Source organism: Dipodomys spectabilis, unplaced genomic scaffold (assembly GCF_019054845.1).
Source record: "Dipodomys spectabilis isolate Male_0828 unplaced genomic scaffold, ASM1905484v1 ptg000125l, whole genome shotgun sequence".
Taxonomy (NCBI): Eukaryota; Metazoa; Chordata; class Mammalia; order Rodentia; family Heteromyidae; genus Dipodomys; species Dipodomys spectabilis.
In genome coordinates, this window is record NW_024870802.1 from 16,179,224 (window position 1) to 16,200,122 (window position 20,899).

At 47.4% G+C, this 20,899-nt stretch overlaps 1 protein-coding gene across 1 annotated transcript in view; it reads left to right on the forward strand.

Moving 5' to 3' along the window:
* The window catches only part of Tll2 (tolloid like 2), a 114,355-nt gene that overhangs the window by 79,011 nt on the left and 14,445 nt on the right, over positions 1–20,899 (forward strand). Inside the window, exons 9-16 of the mRNA XM_042689365.1 lie at positions 808–923; positions 6,732–6,834; positions 13,316–13,432; positions 14,323–14,468; positions 14,890–15,085; positions 16,924–17,049; positions 18,051–18,211; positions 19,336–19,516. Of these exons, the coding sequence (XP_042545299.1) occupies positions 808–923; positions 6,732–6,834; positions 13,316–13,432; positions 14,323–14,468; positions 14,890–15,085; positions 16,924–17,049; positions 18,051–18,211; positions 19,336–19,516 (1,146 nt within the window). The remainder of the gene's footprint in view (positions 1–807; positions 924–6,731; positions 6,835–13,315; positions 13,433–14,322; positions 14,469–14,889; positions 15,086–16,923; positions 17,050–18,050; positions 18,212–19,335; positions 19,517–20,899) is intronic.

Below are 20,899 nucleotides of genomic sequence, written 5' to 3' on the forward strand. Positions count from 1 at the left end.
CAAGCCTGTAATCCTAGCTACTCAGTAGGCTGAGATCTGAGGATTGTAGTTCAAAGCCACTCCAGGCAAGAAAGCCTATGAGACTCTTGCCTCCAATTAACCATGAAAAAAGCTGGAAGTGGTGATGTGGTTCAAATGGTAGAGGGCCAGCCAGTTTTAAATGAAAAAGTTAGAGTGCCTGAGTCCTGACAGTAGCCAGACCTGAGTCCAAGTTCCAGTACTGGCACAAAAAGAAGTAAGAGAGGGACCAGTGGGTTGGGAAGGAAGGAAGGAAAAAAAGAAAGAAAGAAAGAAGGAAGGAAGGAAGGAAGGAAGGAAAGGAAGGAAGGAAAGGAAGGAATTTCAACATGGTTTGGTTTGGTTTGGTTTGCCTTGGTTTTTCCTCACTGACCTGCCTTCGGTGTTCTTACTGTGATCAGTCGCTGTTGTTATTAGTAATCATAAAGGCTGCATTGAGCGTATCTGCATTATCCAATTCAGGTGGCTCCACTCACCCTCTAGGCCCTTAGTTGGCTCTACCTGTTTCTCAGAGAAGCAGACTAACACCCAGCACATGTCACAGAACCAGCCATGAGCTGAGCTCCAAACCCAGCCCAGGCTTTGAGATCCAAGACTTCTGCAGAACCTGGGAGTGTTGATGTTACTTTCACTTGTGCTAGCCAGGAAAACATCCACCTGCGTGGCTCACTTCTCGCCAGCCATTCTGAGGTTGACCCAGCAGCCCAGGGCGAGGGGCAGGGGCAGGGGCAGTTCAGGAAGGGATCAAGTGCACGTGCCGGTATCACAGTTGTTCTTTTGTTTGTGCAGCATGTGGAGAGACCCTGCAAGACACAACAGGAAATTTTTCAGCACCTGGTTTCCCAAATGGCTACCCTTCTTACTCCCACTGTGTCTGGAGGGTCTCAGTCACTCCTGGAGAGAAGGTAGGTGGGCACATTAACTGCTCAGACTTGCATGGAGTATGCACAGATGGAGACCCTGAAGATACAAAATTAAATAACAATAATGAATGATTTTTATAAAGGTAAATGGGAACCCCTCTGGGAAATTCATAATTTCTGTGCCTCTCAATCAGTCTCATCCATATAAATAGAGGCCTGGTATGTACTAAATGAGCATGTAAGTTATGAATCATGTGAACCATTTGTAAGGTAGAGTGAACACCATCCACCTACTTTGATATGTGTACCAGGTCCTGGAGGGCAGGTCCAACTTAGAATTTATTGACACCTTGAGAGCACTGCTCTTCCAGGTGGCCTGCCATTCCCCAGCCTCCATATCCCTATCTGGGACTCTAGGAGGGCTTGGGTTGACACCCAAGCCACACTCCTGAACATTCATTCCTATCTTGCAAGCAGATGTTGCTTGCCTGTCCTCCAGCAGAGGTAGGCTGGCCAGGTGTGCATCTACCCTCTTGAGATTGGATCCAGGGTAAAGACTTGTGTGTGCTCTTCAAGTGGGCTCAGAGTTATTTGGAGTTATTTTTTTTTAATTTAATTTAATTTTATTTGTGAACATACTGTACAGAGGGGTTACAATTACATGGGCAGGATAATGCGTGCATTTCTTACCAAGCATTGCAGCCTCCTCCTTTGTTTACCCTTCACATCCCTTCCCAGCCTCCCCCCTCCCCCCCCCCAATCCCAATCCTTCTCCTTCCCCCCCCCCCCCCGACGTTGTAAAGCTCATTTTGGACATGACAACTTGTACTTCTCATTGTTGCAACAGGTCCACCTGTATCCTTAAACAACTGGTTTTTCCCCATCTCCTCCACAAGTTATACTGACATCAAATATAGTGAAAGCAGGGGTTATACTATGGAGGAGGGACATACTTGAGTGAAGTCCAAGGGCCAGGGAAGCTCTGTATCACCATGCTCCTTTGGCCTTGAAGATTCAATGGTGCTCTAGAGCAGCTTGGGCCAGGATGTCTTAGTCCTGATGCAGGGGTGGCACATTCTCAACCCCAATTCAAAATGTATGCTCATATACATTCTGTGCATGAGGCTCTGACATTGAGAATATTGCCCAATTTTGTCACAAGATGGAGAACTTAGAATGGGGAATCTGGGCTTTGTACTCCTACATAGATCTTTTTGCTATGTGCATCTGCAACTCCAAGTGTTCTCAAGCTGTGTCAAATGATATGCAGCTATCGTTCAGAAACTGTCTTTCGCTTGGGTCTAGGCAAGACCAGAGCTCTTTACAATCGTACCTTTGCAGCATATCTCAGTGTCTACTGGTGTGTTTCTCCATCTTCTAATGCTTAAACTCACTAAGAACAGAGATTGTTCCCCCTCAGCCCCAGCACCCCACATGGTCCATGGCACAGCACAGTGACCCAATGAGCATTTCTGAATGGAGATGTGGATGTAAGAAGGTCAAGTGATACACAGCAGGTGCTGTAGTCACTGCCAGGTATTCCTAGTTGATAACTTAAAAACCATGTCCATCTAAGTGTCATTAAGCCCAGTGTGGTAACTAGAGGGAAATGGCTTGGAATAATTGTGAGCCTTTTCTGAGGACTTGGTTCTATCTTCAGTGTAGAAGCACAGATCATCGGATTTAATCCTCACACTGGTCTCATGTGCAGACCATACTGCTGCCATACTCATTTAGTAGCAAGAAAACAGACTTGCTAGGGGCTACGAAAGTTCATTGCAGAGTTGGGACTTGAACCTAGGCAATTGAGAACCTAATGGCTTGAATAGATCATGATCTTACATTACTGCACAGAGGGGAGCAGCTAGTAGATAGATGTTCGCTTATAATTTTCACATACACATCTACATGTACACACACACACACACACACACACACACACACACATTTTCTTACTCCATTTCTTTGGCTGTAAGCATTTAAGACAGTGTGGTTTTTGATTTAAGACTTCAGACCTTTTGCCTTGCGTGGATGTGATAACCTTGTTCCTGCTGAAGGTGCTAACGGGAGGAAGGAAGAGAAAGAAGAACATAGTCTGGTTATCCCCCCGTTGTTGACTGTGTGATATGTTTGAACCATGTAAGTGTCACCAAGTTTAAATGATTAGTGCTCAGTGGGGGTAGGGAGAATATACATTATTGAGATTTCTGCACCAATTATTCCAATTTCTGCTTCACCCGGCCTTCCCCCAAGCTATTTGTAATTAGCAAACTTGATTGATTTAAGTATCACCTCTCATTCATCACACATCTCTGGTCTTTATGGTTCATGAACACACTTAAATTAATTAGCATGAATAATTATCTCTCTCATTCAGATCATGAATGTGTTACTAAGGAAGTTGTATTAACATTTCTTTTCTGTAATTTAAAAAAAGCAAAGACTAAAGAATTACCATCTGGGAAAAATTGAAGGAAAGGGTGACATTGCCCCCCAAAAAGAAATGTACTCATTATCTGACTTATGAAATGGTAACCCCTCTGTACAATACCTTAATAATAATTAAATTTTTATATTAAAGAAATTATCATGCAACCAACTTAGAAATATCACTGAGCATGGTCACCAGATTATAGGATCATGAGGGTTACAGAAAAACCCAAGGTACAGCCCCATCTTTAAGAGACTTACTATAAGCCAGCTATTCACCTGTGATCTCAGCATTAGGGAAGCTGAGATAGGAAGGATCATGAGTTCGAGGCCAGCCTGAACTACATAGCAAGACCCTATCTCAAAAAACAAAAGCAACACAAAGAGACTTCCCATTTAGTGTGGACTTCCTTCCCTCCCCTGGAATCTGATTTAATGGAAGGAGAGGCATTTGTGTGGTACCAGCTTTTGTTCTAAAGCTTCCAGGGTGATTCTTTTACAAGTAGAGTTGTAAACACTAGTCCAGCTTGAAGGGGAGTGACATCCCATGAGCACAACCACTCCTACTTCTCTAGGGGAGCTGTCCGCAGTCTCTGGTACTCACTGACCATTTCTAGGAGATCACAGGCTTTTGTGGAAGAAGCTACTTGACATGGACCTGGCTACTAGGTGGGATAGGCTCAAAGGAAGGAATAGGTACTCTAGAGACCAGTCCAGACAGGCAGCTATGAGGAGTAGTTGGTTAATTATGGTACACTATTTGCACACACTCAACAAGGCCTAATGTTTAAAGTGAGCATGTATGAAGTGCCTACTTTGTGCCAGGCATAGCCTCTTGCATTCTGTGTACAATTTCTCATGCTGTTCTCAACTCAATGAATGTTATACACATTATTTTACAGAGGAGGAGAGGTCCAAGAAGTCAAGCATTCCACTAAGATTTCAGAGCTAGTAAGAGATGGAACTGAGAAACAAATCCACATATGCCTGACTCTAAAGACACCTGCTCAGAATCTCTACAAGAGACAGTGGGGGGGGGGGGGGGGAAGGGGTGGGTTGCTCCAAAGTGTTGAATATGCAATGTGTCCATTGAGCAGTCAGAGGACTCAGGACGAGGGGCACTTAGACAGGCCTAAGGACATAGACACCTAGGAAGTTGTATCAGGTAACATTGCCAAACAAGGGACAGAGGCTTGTCCTGGAGTCTCTGGGAGAAACAGAACATTTAACTTCTGAGATGGGCACAGAGCCACAGAGGACAACATGGTGTGTATGTGGGGGTGGGGGGGGGAGGGAGGCAGTAACTGGTGAACATGTGCTTCAAGATACAGAAGACTGACCCAGAAGCCCTGGTGTGCAGGACAGGGCACATCATCTCACTGTAGTGATCAGGAAGGGGGCCTGCGTGGGGGTGGAGCACTAACACCTTAAAGGGCAAAGAGCCATGGGTGTGGGTGTTGGACAGGTATGGGGAAGTCAACTACAGGATAAAGGGAAGGGTAAAGCCAAAGATGGGCACCTCAGGGATGGGGGCAGAAGGTCTCCTTTGGCCAGGTAGACAGAATGAAAAATGTTAGATCTTGAAGTGTCCTTGCAGTTAGCAAAGGAGCAAAGTAAGCAAGAATCAGCCAAGGAGAAAAACAGACAGACAGACAGAGACAGAGAGCAGGCCAGTGGCAGCAGCCAGAAAGGACAGGTTGAGAGCAGAGGGGTCCAGGAGCCAGGGGACAAAAAACCACCCCTCAGACGTGTAGAATTCTTTAGGACCTTTAATTTGAAGCTCCTCTACTTGGAGGGTTTGCTGATTCAAGCTAGAGGATCCCTGAAACCGTTTGAGTATAAAAGTAGTCAGTTGGGGCTGGGAATGTGGCCTAGTGATAGAGTGCCTGCCTAGCATGCATGAAGCCCTGGGTTCGATTCCTCAGTACCACATACACAGAAAAAGCTGAAGTGGTGCTGTGGCTCAAATGGTAGAATGCTAGCCTTGAAGCTCAGGGATAGTGTGTAAGCCCAGAGTTCAAGCCCCAGGACTGGCAAAAAAAGAAAATAAAAAAGAAGTGGGTCAGTGGAGATAAGCTTCTGGAGACTGATGAATTGCTGAGACAAAGCCCCTGGAGTTGGAAAGGAGTTGGATGAGAGGTGTAGGATCTGGGATGGCGCTGGAAAGCAGAAATGATGGAGCCGGGCATGCTGAGCACAGGCAGAATGGGGCATGAAGGACAAGGGGAAACCCTGACTCAGCCCTGGGCCATCTGCCAAGTAAGCTCCAGGCTGGAGTGCGGTAGAAAACGAAGGCCAGCTCATGCCTGCAGCACCTGTGTGTTGACTCCCAGCCTGAAGGCCCATGTAGCCTCTTCTATTGATGCTCACTATTTAGCCACAGAGGCAACCACACTGAAGTTGTCCCAGACAGTGGAACTCCTGTCTCCCTGGCCTTGGCTTTCTCTTTGGTCCTTCTGACCTTCATTTAGACACACACAGTGGCTTGCACTGGGTGCCCAGCCTAGCTCTCCCACAGTTCATGTCACTCTCTAGCCCTGCTTCCGGGACCATGGAGTTCCTAATTCCCTAGATTAAATGTTACCTCTTCTGAGAAGTTTATTTATGCAAGGTTATCAGACAGAATTTCTCTCTTCTCAGGACTGCCAAGAGGCCCTTCCTGTGGCCCCACCCCACCCCTACCCTCTCTTTTCGGCATTTACTCTGTGGTCTCCTCATTGGCTTATCTCATTTGCCTTTTCCTTTTTTGCTGACCTTTCTTAAAAACCAGGACTCTGTCTAACTGATCTTTCTAGATTGCTCCAAATAGACTGGCACCCAGTAGGTGCTCAAAGTAATACAGAAGGAAAGAAGGAAGGGAAGGGAGGGAGGTGAAGGGGAGAGAAAGAAAGGAGGGAGGGAGGGGGGTTGAGGGAAGCTAGCTAGCTAGCTAGCTAGCAGTAGGAAGGCTATTAGACACATCATACCTCAGAAGAGTGGTCATGGCTGAGGGATATTGATGCACTCAGACTAACCCCAGACCCTCTGGAATGATTGATGATGTTCTAAGATCTTTTCGTATCTCTGAACCTCGTTGACCTTTTCCCTCCTTCCAGATCCCCAGTCTCAACATGCCTTGGCCTGTCTTTTTTAATGCATCTCACTTTCTGTAAACTACCTAGTGACTTCAAAAACTTGAATGATTTCCCCAGACAGAACGAAAGGACCCATCTCCTTCTGTTTACTCCCTATCCTGCCCAAGGTTTATTATTTAATGTCATGAGGTTTCCTGTGTGTGTATTTTGAGAAGACGCTCCTACTGAGGGGCCAAGGGCTCTGTATGCTAAGGGGTAACGTGAGAATGCAAGGTGGTGTTCTCAGAGTTCCTCAGGCTTTGCTGCCCAAACTCATTTGATGGTAACTTGTTTCTTTTTTTTTAAGATTATCCTAAACTTCACATCCATGGATTTGTTCAAGAGCCGCCTGTGCTGGTATGATTACGTGGAGGTCCGGGATGGTTACTGGAGAAAAGCCCCCCTGTTGGGTGAGTGGACTGGAGGCAGACTTCAGAGAGCACAGTAGCCTGTCCTCTGGGTGCTGTGGGGGGGTGGGGTGGGGAAGGATGTGGTTACTGTCTGGAAGGGCCCATCCTGACCGTAGCCACAGGAAGCCCTCCAGAGCCCTTGTCATGTAAAACTCTGTACACTCCATTTGGCCACACATGTTAAAAGCTTTTAAAACTGTGAATACCCTTTGACCCAGCAATCCACTGCTTGGAATTTATCCTAGGGAACTAATTAAAGACGTGTGCAAAGCTCTAGCTACAGGGATGTGCACCGAAGCAGGGAAAATTGAAAGCAATTTAAATGTTCGACAGTAGGAGTTAGCTGAATAAATAATGACACATCTCTCCAATGGAAAACTTGCCAGCCATTAACAAGAAAGTTTCAGGTGACTACGTACTGATTCAGAAAGGTGTTTATAGTACATTGTGACACACAGAAAAGCATGTTACCCATACAACTGGCGATGGCATTATTTAAAACATGCATATGCATGTATGCATACATAGTATAAGAATTGCAAACTTAGGTGCTCTAGGAGGTGTGAATAAATAACAAGGGATTAGTCTCATAAAATTAGGAGTGGTGGGGAGTGTGACAAAATGACTACGAAATGTCCTGTCAAGAATCATTCAAATCAAAATTATTTAAGGCATGTACTGGTTGAATCAAATGGAAGAAGCCATTTTGCAATCTATGTCTATCAAGTAAAATTATGAGTGTGAATAGCACAGTTATTTTAGGATAGTGTTTAATTTTTTGTATTCTGGTCTTGGTTTTTTATGTTTCTATGATGGGCATGTTTGATTCCTGTGTGATGGACAAGGCATGAACTCATTTCTGAAGAAATAGCTTGGACCTTTAAGGAAAGGGGAATGGCAAGGTGACATAAAGAGAAAGGTTCACAACAAGAGTACTCTCTCATGGTGGCCAGGGCAGATGAACACAGCCCACAGACCAGTGGCTTTGTGTCTTGAAAACAGGCATTCTAGTACTGTCAATGGAACAGAAAAGAAAAGCATACTGCCAAGAGCCAGATGGAAGGTTCTTGGCTGAAGACAGATTGTCCTCACTGTTGAAGCTCCTATAGGGTAGGTGCCTGGCTGGATGATTCTAAGGTTTTGGTGGGCACTTGATCCCTGATATATCCTCACATGAGCAGAAAAGCCCCACTTACTGCACTGTGGATGGCTGGCCTGAATGAGTGGTTAGTGGGGGCACTTATTGAAGATGGTGACAGAAAAGCAAAGAAGGAATCCAGGTGCTGGTGGTTCATGCCTATAATCCTAGCTACTCAAGAGGCTGAGTTCTGAAGATTGCAGTTCCAAGCCAGACTAGACAGGAACGTCTGTGAGACTTTTATCTCCATTTAATAACTAGAAAACTGGAAGTAGTGCTGTGGCTCAAAGTAGTAGAGTGCTAACCTGGAACAAAAGAGCTCAGGGATAGTACCCAGGCCCTGTGTTCAAACCTCATGACTGACAAAAAAGAAAAGAGGGGGCCAAGTTGTAGACTTCACTGCTAGATAGAGCCCTAGTGTCATGTTGGATCCTGGCAAACAAGAATGAGATAGGTTGAAAGAGACTGGAACTGAAGGTCTGGCTGGAGTGGATATGAAGGGCCTGGTGTATATAAAGCATCTCTATGGGTAAGGGGTCCCCACTGGGTCAGCTGCCATTGGGAATAGCATACAAGCACCTGTGCCAAGAGGTACCAACAAGAATTTGCCTTCACAGGAGCCCCAGAGCACAGGGGAGAAATCAGGACAGGCTCTGCGTGGGGGCACCAGGTTGCCAGCATTAGGAAGGATCTGTCAGTTAATTAGCAGTCCAGGTAGACAAGCTGAGAAGTGACCATAGGCCAGGCACATACAGGAATGTGCACTGAAGGAACTGTGGGTTGTGCACAGGACAAAGGGTGTCTGTATTTCCTGCCTACTATGAGCAGCCATGGGGGTCCTAGCTGCTAGAACGGGGCCCAGTTTCAGGGATAGGCATGTTTTACAAGGGTATGCATGGCTTGCAGGGGTGTGCACCGTTTACCAGAGTATAGCAGTAATGGGGTGTGGCAAAATGACAGGACTGAAGCAGTGGTTCCCAAACTATGGAGTATCGATATGACCTGGGAAGATTTCTATGAACACAGATTCCTGGGAGACGACTGAACTAGAACCTCCACAAGTTGGTTGGTTTGTGCATGCGCCCATGTCTAAAACTGATGCACTGAGAGGATTGGCAGGCCAGGATGCTACCGCAATGGTTGCCTAGGAAAGGAAGCATGTAGGTGAACAGCTTTATGTTTTGATTTGCATGCTTCTCCATCGTTGGAGTCTTTTACAAGTTCTTCTTCTTCTTTTTTTTTTACAAAAGCAGGGTAGGAAGAACTTCATGAGAACATGAAATCACAATCCCCTCAACCTGGCCAACACCTTTCCAGTCACCGAATCCCTTCACAAGAAAGGTGCCCAAGTGGGTGCTAAATGTCTAAAGCTGTGCAGCCCACTAGTAGCTGAGATCAGACCAGAATCCAGATGTTCTGGTAATGCAGGATTTTCTGAGCAGGATTTTCTTTTAGGACTGCCAGATAAAATACACTGTGTGTTGTTTATCTAACATTCAAAGTTAGGAATTTTTGTTTGCTAAACCTGGCCAGTCCCATGTACCCCAGGAAGGGAATAGACTCAGAGACTCAAGAGGAGGAAGTTCTCTGTTCTGGAAGTTCCCTAGGGAGGGGCCAGGCACATTCTTGAGGGTGGGCACAGGCTGGTTTCTAGGTCTTCCCTTTGCTTGCTCTTGAGGCAGGGATTTTTTTCTCACTGCAAATCCTGGTATGTGCATTAATGGGACAGGACCTTACAGTCATGATGGTTTGAGGATTTTGTTTGTTTTGGAGAGGCTCATATTTTATCCACTTCTGCAGTATATGTGTGTGTGTGTGTGTGTGTGTGTGTGTGTGTGTGTGTGTGTGTGTGTGTGTGTGTGTGTGTGTGCGTGCATGTACACGCGCATGCGAGCATGGTGTTGCAGCCAAGGCATGGCTCATTGCCCACAACTGCCATTCTTCATTTGCAAGAACTCCTCTCTCCCCCTCCCACTCTCTCCCACTCTCTCCCTCTCTCTCTCTCTCTCTCTCTCTCTCTCTCTCTCCTTTGCCAACTATTTGGCCTGCTCTGATGTTTCCAAATGCAGTTGTTAGTGAACTTTTGTGTTTGGAACAAGTGCATTGTGTCAGCCAAGCTGGTCCCTGGGAGGGGTCAGTGCCATGAAATCTGTTGGGAGGAGGCAGGTCAATGCCCCTTTGGCAGGAGGCAGAACGGATTAGGGTGGATTGTGAAAGTATGCATCTTGCTCTGAAAAACCATGCATCGAATTTTTTTTTCCCAGGGCACTGTGTGAAAATCCAGGCATAATGCGCGTATAACTTTTTATGAATGAAGCCTTTATGACTCCCCACGGAGCTACTTTTAGTGCCCTCATCTGCATTTCCTCTTCTTGATATCCTTATTAAACTCTTCCTCCTCCTCCCCCTCCTCCACCTCCTCGTCCTCCTCCTCTAAACCCAAGAACCAGGATTCAGTTTAGGAACTGGACACCTTGTCTCTGTTTCAGTGTTTCTCCAGCCTGTTTGGTTTCCTTGGAAGGAGGCCTCTCAGGACCCAGGTTTTCACAGAGTGATTTCCAGGGAAAATTAAATGGATTGAGAAATATTTCACAGCTGCTTAAAGATTTCAACTCAGTTTTTCAATGTCAGGGGCCATTTAGGAGATTGTGCCTTTATTGAGAAGTCAGTGGCTACATAGAGAACCTGTATAGTACTCTTAAACACTGTCCTAGAAATTGACACCCCCCCCCATTTCTGTTAAAGGAATTACTCTAAACAATGCACTTTTTGTATGCAGAACTGTCTAGAGTTCTGTGGCACCACAATGTGCACAAAAGCCCTTTTTCCCCTTTCCTTCAGATGGGGAGAGAAACTCAGGAAAGCCAGGCCGACCCATCTTGTCACCAAGATGGCTTCCCAGTTTGAAACTGATCTTCATTCTTACTTGTCTGTTTCCTAAGTGGGAAATGGACATGACACTTACATTTCCAGGGGAAAAATTTGGTGCAGCCAACTATGTACGGTGCTCAGAACTGTACCCAAGTTCTTTTTGGTGGTGGTGGTGGTGGTGGTGATAAGAAGGTGATAGTGATGGTAGAAGTCTAGATCTCCAACTGCCATGGCTCATATTCTGCTTCCACCTCCAGCTCTGAGGTAAATTCCCTCATCTGCACTTTTCTCATCTGTGAAATTTGATCAATAACAATACCTAATCCAAGGACTAGACTCCTGCTGCTATGACAAAATACCTGAGAGAAATCAACGCAAAGGAAGTAAAGGTTTGCTTTGGCCTCACAGTTTCAGAGACTTAAGTCCATGACCCCTTGGCCTGGTTTGCTCTTAGGTAGGTGGCAAGGTGGTGGTACATCATGGTAAAGACAAGGTGCTCACCTGATGATGGCCAGGAAGCAAAGAGGGAGAGGGACCAGGGACAAGAAACCCTTCAAGGGCACACCCCCAGTGACCTACTTCCTCAAACTCTTCACCATAGTGGATGTAAGAAAAGCCCCTCTGTTATCCATCCTGTCTGTGGCTAGTGTGAGACTCTAGCCTAAGCACTCCACACTCAGTCTCTCATCCATCCTTACTTGTTTTGGCTTGAGTCTCAAATGCTCATGGTTGGTCCCGAGTGCAGCAGTATTCAGCAGTGACTGGATCTTGTGAGTTCTCACCTCACCCATGGACAGTCCACTGATGGATGCACAGGTTAATGGGAGGTGATAGAAACTGCAGGAGGAGGTGTCTAGTTTGAGATACTCCCTAAGCAGTAAAATATTCCTGCATGTAATTCCTGTCTCAGAGAACTGAGCAAGGGTGGTCTCTCCTTGGAGCAGGTATGTATGTATGTGTATGTGTATGTGTGTGGGTGTGGGTGTGAAAGAGAGACAGACGGATAGAGACAGAGAGAGAAAGAGTGGGTCATCTCATCCCTTAGATCCTTAAGAAATAAGATGGGGATGGCCCTCTCCCTTTTGGAAGTAGTACTCAGGGGCTGTGACAGCTGGGGCTTTAAAAGGGAAAACTTGAAACTTGAGCTAGGCTAAGAAGAAATTCTAGCTTTGGTCTGAAGTTTTTTAACTGCCATTGAATGAAAGCTCTCTCTCTCTCCCTCTCTTTCTCTCTTTCTTTCTCTCTCTCTCTCTCTCTCTCTCCCTCCCTCCCTCCCTCCCTCCCTCCCTCCCCCGAGCTCAGTCTCTCCATGCTAGTAATCAATGATTCCTCACAGTTAGTCAGTCTCCAGAATCTAATGAACATCAATTGGCTACACCAGGGAACAATTACTGACAATATATGGACTTCTAGTGAGTCCTTCCTTACCTAAGTCTTGGCAGCAATTTCATCTCATCTCACTGAATATTAAATCGCCAAAGCCACATGGTCACAGGTAGCCAAAATCAGGAGGATGCCAAGGAGGCTAGTAGTAGTCCCCTCTTACCCTCCCCAACGATTATGCTCCAGAGTGGGCCACCAGGAGGTGCGCATTGTGGCCTTTACTCCTTCCAACCTTATCAATCCCCATTTTTCTTAGAAGGATAAAGCAGATTAATAGCTACAAATGACTTTTCTCCAGTACATCACAGGACATTGAAAATCAAAGTACCCATGAAGTGTTAGGGCTATGGCCAAATGCCTTTGTACCAGAAACCTACATCATGTTGCTGTTGTTACATTGCCTGAGGAACAGAACTCTTCATGTCTGTTTCATGGCTGAGTGTCTTGACAAATTATATATATATATCTGTTCACACCTTCTCTCAGGAAGAGCTGGGAAATCAAGAATCTCCTTGCCCTTCCAGGATCTACCTAGGGACTGGGGATAGCTTTATGCTTCTCCCAGGGGCTGAAACTGTCCTGGAGTCACCCTGTTCCATCCACAGCCCAAGGCGGATGGAGTACAGGTCCTGGAAGGGGCCCATGTGTCCTCTCCAAGCCTCTCTCCTAGTGCCCTCCGTCCTGTGGCCTGGGACCCTTTCATAGATCACAGGGATGGGGAGATGCATTCTTCTTTTTTTTTCCCTGAGGCAAGGAGAGCAGAGTGTTCAATGCTCCAAAAGGAAGGCCATAGTGCCATAAGGCATGCTAGCTCAGAGCACCATCCTGCTCTATTTGGGAGCTGCCCTGATGAAGGTACCATGAGGAGCAGGCCCCCAGAGAGGCTGTACCCGGGTATTTTGATGGACTGACATGTGGAGTTTGTCTGAATGAGGCATACGAATGTGTGACTCTCCCTCCCATTCTCAGGATGTGTGGTCCCAGGGAGGGTCTGCCAAGCGTATCGGAAGAACCAGACCTTGCTCTCCAGTGGCAGCGAGCACCTCTTGCTGTCCACAGGCATCCTGACTGTGTCTTTCCCCTTCCCAGGGAGGTTTTGTGGCGATAAGATCCCGGAGCCCCTCATCTCCTCGGACAGCCGGCTCTGGGTGGAATTTCGCAGCAGCAGCAGCATCCTGGGCAAGGGCTTCTTTGCAGTATATGAAGGTTTGTTCATGATAGCGCACTGTGCCAGCTGCTGCAGCTGATATGCCTCTGTCCTTCCTGTACAGCTCTCTGTCCTTCTTCCCCCAAGGCTCGAGTACAGCTTGGGAGACCCTCGAGGGTCAGCCCACCACTAGAGGGGGAAAGCTTAGAATTACAGGTCGCTCCTCCATACTTGGAAGGCTGGAGCCAGCAGTACCCACCTCGAACTTCTCTCTACCTGTCACCAGCCTGCTGAACCTTGCTTCTGGTCCAGCTGGAAAGCTGAAATAGAGCCTGTGCAAATGCCAGTGAGCTCTGAATAGCGGTGTGAGCCTAAGCAAAGACCTTGACCTCTCAGGGCTGCTATCTGTTTCATTAGTGAAAGAAATTCTTCTCTGAACCACCCCAAACCCCTAAAAAAAATGGGACCCTGGTAGAAAATGACTAAAGGCCCTTTTTGGCCCAAGCCATTGTAATTTTGGAGAGGCCAAAATTTTGTTTTTATAAAAGATCTAACAGTGTGCACATCTGTACATGCGCATGCTGTGTGTGTATGTGTGGGGAAGGTACCTGTCTGTCTGTGTGTAGCACCGGGCTTCTGTTCTTTGAATCACTTGGTATACTTTGAGCTTTGTTGCTCAATGTACCCAGAGCCACCTGACTCCCACTGTTGGAAAAGCTCCTTGTGAGTTTTATAGACAATGAGGGCACTACAAAGTTGTTTTCTTTATATGAGGAATTTCAGGGTTGAAAACAGATGCACTTTTATCTTTCTGGGGCACAGTCTTTGTTGACATTAGGGGAAAATGTTAGTGAGTGGAGCCACCTAGTGGTGACAATTGGCCACTTACCTTTCTTCCTAAAATGTATGACCAGGGACCTGGTTCCTCCTTGTGCTTGTCTTTCTAAAGCTATGTGTGGAGGAGACATTACCAAAGACTCAGGTCAGATTCAATCTCCCAACTACCCCGATGACTACAGGCCTTCCAAGGAATGTGTGTGGAGGATCACAGTGTCGGATGGATTTCACGTGGGACTTACCTTCCAAGCCTTTGAGGTGAGTGGGGCTTGGATGTCTTCATGAGCATGAAGCAAGTGACAGCTTTAACTCCACACCCTTCACTCTGAAGATGACTTCCACTGTGTAGTTACACACAGGAACTTAAGAGGCCATTTCAAGGTCACAGTGAGTTGTGTCACAAGTCTGTGAAATTTGCTTCACCTCCTTTGTAAGAGAAGCTGACAGGGCTAACAGAAATGAACAGGTAGGATGGAGGCAGACCAAGGAAGTTTTGTAGAACTGTCTTTTCTCACTTCTTAGTCCCTTCTCAATTTGATTCACCCATGACGTCTGCCACAAAGAGCTCAGAGAAGCCCAGCACATGCGGGGCATTCCTAAATCATATTCCACTCATAAATCAAAAACCTTGAATGCAAGTCAGCTGGAATCATCGTGCCCCCTCTGTTTCTCCCTTTAGATTGAAAGACACGACAGCTGTGCCTATGATTACCTGGAAATCCGTGATGGCCCCACACAAGACAGCGCCCTGATCGGCCACTTCTGTGGCTATGAGAAGCCAGATGATGTGAAATCGAGCTCCAACAGGCTATGGATGAAGTTTGTATCTGACAGCTCCATTAACAAAGCGGGCTTTGCGGCCAGTTTTTTCAAGGGTATGAATTAGAAGTTGTTTCCACTTTCAGTCACAGGAAGAAGTATTTCTTCCCCTAGTGGAAGAACCATAAAACCCATATGGAGCCTCAGCCCCAAGCATGGCTCCTTGCAGGGAGGAGGCAGCCATCCACTGCAGAGCTGTACTGAGCATACCCGCCCGCAGGCCCACAGAGTTCACAGTTTTCAGGAGCAGGCTCAAATTTGGCCTCTACAAAGCAGATCATTCTGCACTTGAGAATGAGATGTAGTAAATTTACAAGGTCAAGCAAGAGTACAGTGAAGCTGAGCGTTGGTAACTATGAATATTTGAACAGCAGCTATCATTGAGTGTGTACCAGAGTCTGGGTAAGATACTGAATTCCCTAGTCAAGGGTGAGAGGGGGCAGAGAAGAGTGTATGCTGGTAATGGGGCTTAAACTCAGGGTCTGGATGCTGTCCCTTGCCTTTTTTACTCAATGCTAGCACTCAATCACTTGATCCACAGGCTTTTTTTGTGATTAATTGGAGGTAAGAGTCTCAAGGACTTTCCTGTCTTGGTTGGCTTGAAGCTATGATCCTCACATCTCACCTCCTGAGGAGCTAGGATTCCAAGTGTGATCGGCACTTGGACCCATCTCTCTTCTGTCTCTTTTTTAGACAGTTCTCCTGTATTCTCCATGAAGCATTAGGGGTCTGAAGAACCCACTTCAAGCCATATCACCTTGCAGGCAGCCATAGCTCCCTATTTCCCCTCTACAGAATAGAGAAAAAGAAATCAGCCCAATGAAACGATTGTACCTCCTAAGCTGCCAAGGGCCCAGTGAGATGCGAAGTCACTATTATTTATTTATTTTTGTCGGTCGTGGGGCTTGAACTATGGGCCTGAGCGCTGTCCCTGAGCTTTTCAGCTCAAGGGTAGTGCTCTACCACTTGAGCCACAGCACCACTTCTGATTTTTTTTTTCTGGTGGTTTATTGGAGATAAGAGTTTCATGGCCTTTCCTGCCCGGGCTGGCTTTGAGCCACGATCCTCAGATCTCAGCTTCCTGAATAGCTCAGATTACAGGCATGAGCCACTGGTGCCCTGCTGGTCGCTCTTGGGAGCTTCCAGGGAAGAGTAAGGAGCAGAGCAAGAGTCACAATGCCCACTTTCCCTAGCCCAGTTTCTTTGGAGTGAAGACTAGCAGTAGGGTGTGCTGTGGACACAAGTACCCAGCTCATGTGTCAGGACTTTGCCAGCGAGAGAAGCTGGAAGCATAACCACAGGCTTGTAACAGAGTGGGAGCAAGCCAAAGACACTCGTGCCTTGGCGCTCGCCGGTAGCAGGCTCTGTTCAGGGCCCAGCTGGCCCATGACACTGGCCAGGATACCAGTTGGCCTCAGCATCCCTCTCCTGGTGCCAGATGGCAGTCCCTCTCAGAGTTATTGGCTGGGCAATCAGTAGAGCACCTTACATTTCTGGTGATGTGGAGTGATCGCAGCATTCAAGGCTTGGCTAGACCATTTTGGTCCATAGTCCCTCCATAAGGAATGTGAAATTCCCCTTCACCCCTGCTCCCTGACCCTCCATGGTAGAGGGAACCTGCATCCTTCATGGCATTTCTTCAGATACCTAGAAATAGGCCCTGTCTTTCTTTAATACTCTCTGAAACAATTCTTGGGGTGCTACTTAAGCTGTCTCATTATTTAGGCATGGAAGCCTCCTTTCGCTCTGCCAGCTGGAAGATGGAAAGAAGTCAGAGCTCTAGCTATGCTAAGCTGAGGCCTGGTCTCAGCTGGGTGCCCTGGGATGTGGAAGGGTGGGCAGTGGACCAGGAAGGTTGGTGAGGATTTAGCCAGGTCACCTTTCCTCTCTGCAGAGGTAGATGAATGTTCCTGGCCAGACCATGGTGGGTGTGAGCAACAGTGTGTAAACACACTTGGCAGCTACATGTGTGCCTGTGACCCCGGCTACGAGCTGGCTACTGACAAGAAGACATGTGAAGGTTTGTATCGAACCTGCCAAGCTGATGTGATGGGGTGGGGAACAGAGTGAGAAATCCGCGCCCCCCCTCCCCCCGCCCCCAGACACACTGAGAGGAACAACTTGGTCACAGGGACAAGTGCGAGTTGCCAGAACTATATGAAATTAAATGAAATGGTGAGACAGGCCACCACTCATTTTCTTCTGTGGCTCTGTGAGATTTACATCATAATTAAGGCAGAAGATGAAGGCAGAAAAATCTATGAGTCCTTTTGGGTGAGTCCTTTCACCCACCTGTTTCTACCTGTGGGACTGTACTTTTCATGCAAGGCAGGTACAGCGGGCAGCTTGGTGCTGACATTTATTTGTATGTGCAGCCAGTACTGGGGCTTAAAACTCACAGCCTGGGTGCTGCCCTCAAGGCTAGCACTCTGCCCCTTGAGTCACAGCTCTACTTCAGCTTTTTGCCAGCTAATTGGAATAAGAGTCTCACAGACTTTCCTACCTATGCTGACTTTAAACTGAGCTCCTCAGATCTCAGCCCCCTGAGTAGCTAGGATTATAGGCATGAGCCACTGGTGCCTGGAAGTGCAGACATTTTTAATTCTTCTTTGGTCCAGATCATATGATGTCACAGCTATGCTGTTAGGTGACAAGTCAATGCATATTCTTATTTTCTTGTATGTATTATTATTTACATACCAGTACTGGGGCTTGAGCTTTGGGCCTCATGTTCTCACTTGGCTTCCCTCCCTCCAAAGGCTAGCAGTCTACCACTTACATCTCCACCTCCAGGCATCATAATTTTCAAAACAAAAAAAGACTTGTCCCCACCTTCCTCCAGATCCTCAGTTTGAAACAGAGGCTAAGTAAAAAGGACGCTGAGCGAATCTGCTCCTATTGATTCTATCATCAGGATGGACCAGTGAGGCTCCTTGCTGCAGGGGGAGGGGGGTGGAGGGGGAAATCGCAGCCACTAGGAACAACCACCAAATGAATGTTGCTTCTGTGTCCCCTGCACAGTGGCCTGTGGTGGTTTCATTACCAAGCTGAACGGAACCATCACCAGCCCTGGGTGGCCCAAGGAATATCCCACAAACAAAAACTGTGTCTGGCAAGTGGCAGCCCCCACGCAGTACCGCATCTCCCTGCAGTTTGAAGTGTTCGAACTGGAAGGCAATGACGTATGTATCTGTACTGATGGGGAGCTGTGTTAACAAAGCGACTCTGAAAGGGGACCAAGGAGGGGGTAGGCGGGCAGGGTGGTTGCTCCTGTGGAAGCTGCCATTTTGAAAGAGTCACAGGATCTAAGTCTGGCAGAATTGGGGTGGAGGCTGCGGTGGGGGTGGGGAGTTAACCCAGTTTCTTCAGCTGCACATAGACTACCTCAGGCCCTCTTGTCACTGATAAGTACAAGTGGAATAGGGATCGGAGTAAAAGCATGGACAGCTTGGAGCCCTGGGCTGTGAATCTGGGTGGATGTGTCCAGCTGAGGTTCAGCTGTTACTACACACAGCCTGTTCCCTCTCTTGGGAATAGCTATGGATGACCAAGTTAGGCTGCTATAGCCAGAGTGCTTGCTGGGTATATCCTGTGTCTGCACATGGAACTGGAGGGGGGACCCCCCCTGGGGGGTCACACAGGACTTTTACCTTGCTCCCTTTAAGAACCACCAGCCTGGTGCCCCTCTGCCAGTTAGGCCTATAGCCTGAGACAAGCCCACTGGCAATGACCTGAGTCATAGAGGTCCCCGGGCCCGTGGTCACCTCACTTCACAGTGAATATTGCACAGACAAAACCCATGCTCAGACTATCCAGCCGTTCCTTTAGAGAAAATCATTGCTGTACCACCATTGCAGAGCTGTGGAACTCCAGACACGTTGTCTGTGCCCTTCTGAGCTCTTGTTTTTCTGCATGAGGACATGGAGGATTTGGATTGTGTCAGTGGTTTGAGAATCTCCTTCCCTTGCACCTTCCTCCTTCTCTTTCTCTTCTCCTTCAGCAAGGGGGGGAGGGCTTTCTTCAAGATAATATCATATGGCAGCCATGATATAAAATGATCAAAGCAAGTGGGGTGGTGCTTGCTTGGGGCCCTGCTGCGAGAAAGGCACAAAAGACAGGGTTGGTCCCTGGCAGCCTCTGTAACTTAGTCTAATGATCAGCATAGAGAAATAGAGGGGAACCCCCCCTCCCTACCGCTGGAGCTAGCCTGAGCCCATGGGGCCACATGGCAGGGTGCAGACCTAGCCAGGGGCTCTGGGCTGGGAGATGGGCGTAAGGGCTGCTTTCCTCCTTTTTCCCCTCGCAGGTCTGTAAGTACGACTTCGTGGAGGTGCGCAGCGGCCTGTCCCCTGATGCTAGGCTGCACGGCAAGTTCTGCGGGTCTGAGACCCCCGAGGTCATCACCTCACAGAGCAACAACATGCGCGTGGAGTTCAAGTCTGACAACACGGTCTCCAAACGGGGCTTCCGGGCCCACTTCTTCTCTGGTAGGTGGATGAGGAGGCGAGGCATGCAGCTCATGGTCAGGTGACTTTGCAAGCTCCCACCTCTGAGTCCCTGTCCCCTCTTAGCTCACCCCTGCATCCTCCCAATACAGGCACCTGGACCCAAGGTCTTTTTTTGGGGGGGGGGTCTGGTCATGGGGCCTGAACTCTGGGCCTGGGCGCTGTCCCTCAGCTCTTCAGCCCAAGGCTAGCACTCTACCACTTGAGCCACAGCGCCAATTCCAGCTTTTTTCTTTTTTTTTGCTTATGTGGTGCTGAGGAATCGAACCCAGGGCCTCAGGCATGCAAGGCAAGAACTCTACCACTGAGCTACCTTCCCAGCCCCGTGGACCCAACGTCTTTACTCATGTCTTGGAGCGTCCATCACAAATTGCAACTCACTGAGTAATTTAAGATACAATAAATTCTTACTATTCTAGGGACCAGAAATCTGAAATCTAGGCCCACCCAAATCATATAGCAGAGCCTGCGGGTCACACTACATTATAGTGTGGACTGTTTAAGGACTGTAGTTAAGCCAGGTGCTGGTAGCTCACACCTGTAATCCTAGCTACTCAGGAGGCTGAGATCTGAGGATCGCGGTTCAAAGCCAGCCCAGGCAGGAAAGTTCGTGAGACTCTTATCTCCAATAAACCACTAGAAAACCGGAAGTGGTGCTGGGGCTCAAGTGGTAGAGCGCTCGCCTTGAGCTGAAGAGCACAGGGACAGCGCCCAGGCCCAGAGTTCAAGCCCCATGACCAAAAAAAAAAAAAAAAAAAGGACTGTAGTTAGGTTATTTTATATTCTAATTGCTTAGACCTGAGCAAGAAGCCAATTACTTATAGGCTTTATATGTGCCTGGAATGTGGCTGGAGTTCCCTCTGAAATAGATAGATAGATAGATAGATAGATAGATAGATAGATAGATAGATAGATAGATAGATAGATAGAAATCTAGATCTATATTGGGCAGTCTCTTGTTGACAAGGTTTTTTGGGAGTTTTTTGTTTTGCTTCATTTCATTTTTTTTTTTGCCAGTATTGGGCTTGAACTTGGAGCCTGGTGCTGTCCCATAGCTTTTTCTCTCAAAGGTAGCATTCTACCACTTGAGCCACACCTCCACTTCTGGCTTTTTGTTGGTTAATTAGAGATACAAATCTTCCAACTTAACTTCCCTACTGGCTTTGAACCTCAATCCTTAGATCTCAGCTTCCTGAGTAGTTAGGATTACAGGCATGAGCCACTGCATCTGTGTGGTTGATAAATTTTGTTTTAGAGTGCCTGCTGGGGGTACAACCCAGCACTGGGCTCAGATAGGTGGCCAGGGTGTGAACAAGCTTACCTCATCCTGCGTTTTGGGGCCCTTTGGGGTAGGCCAGAGTATCA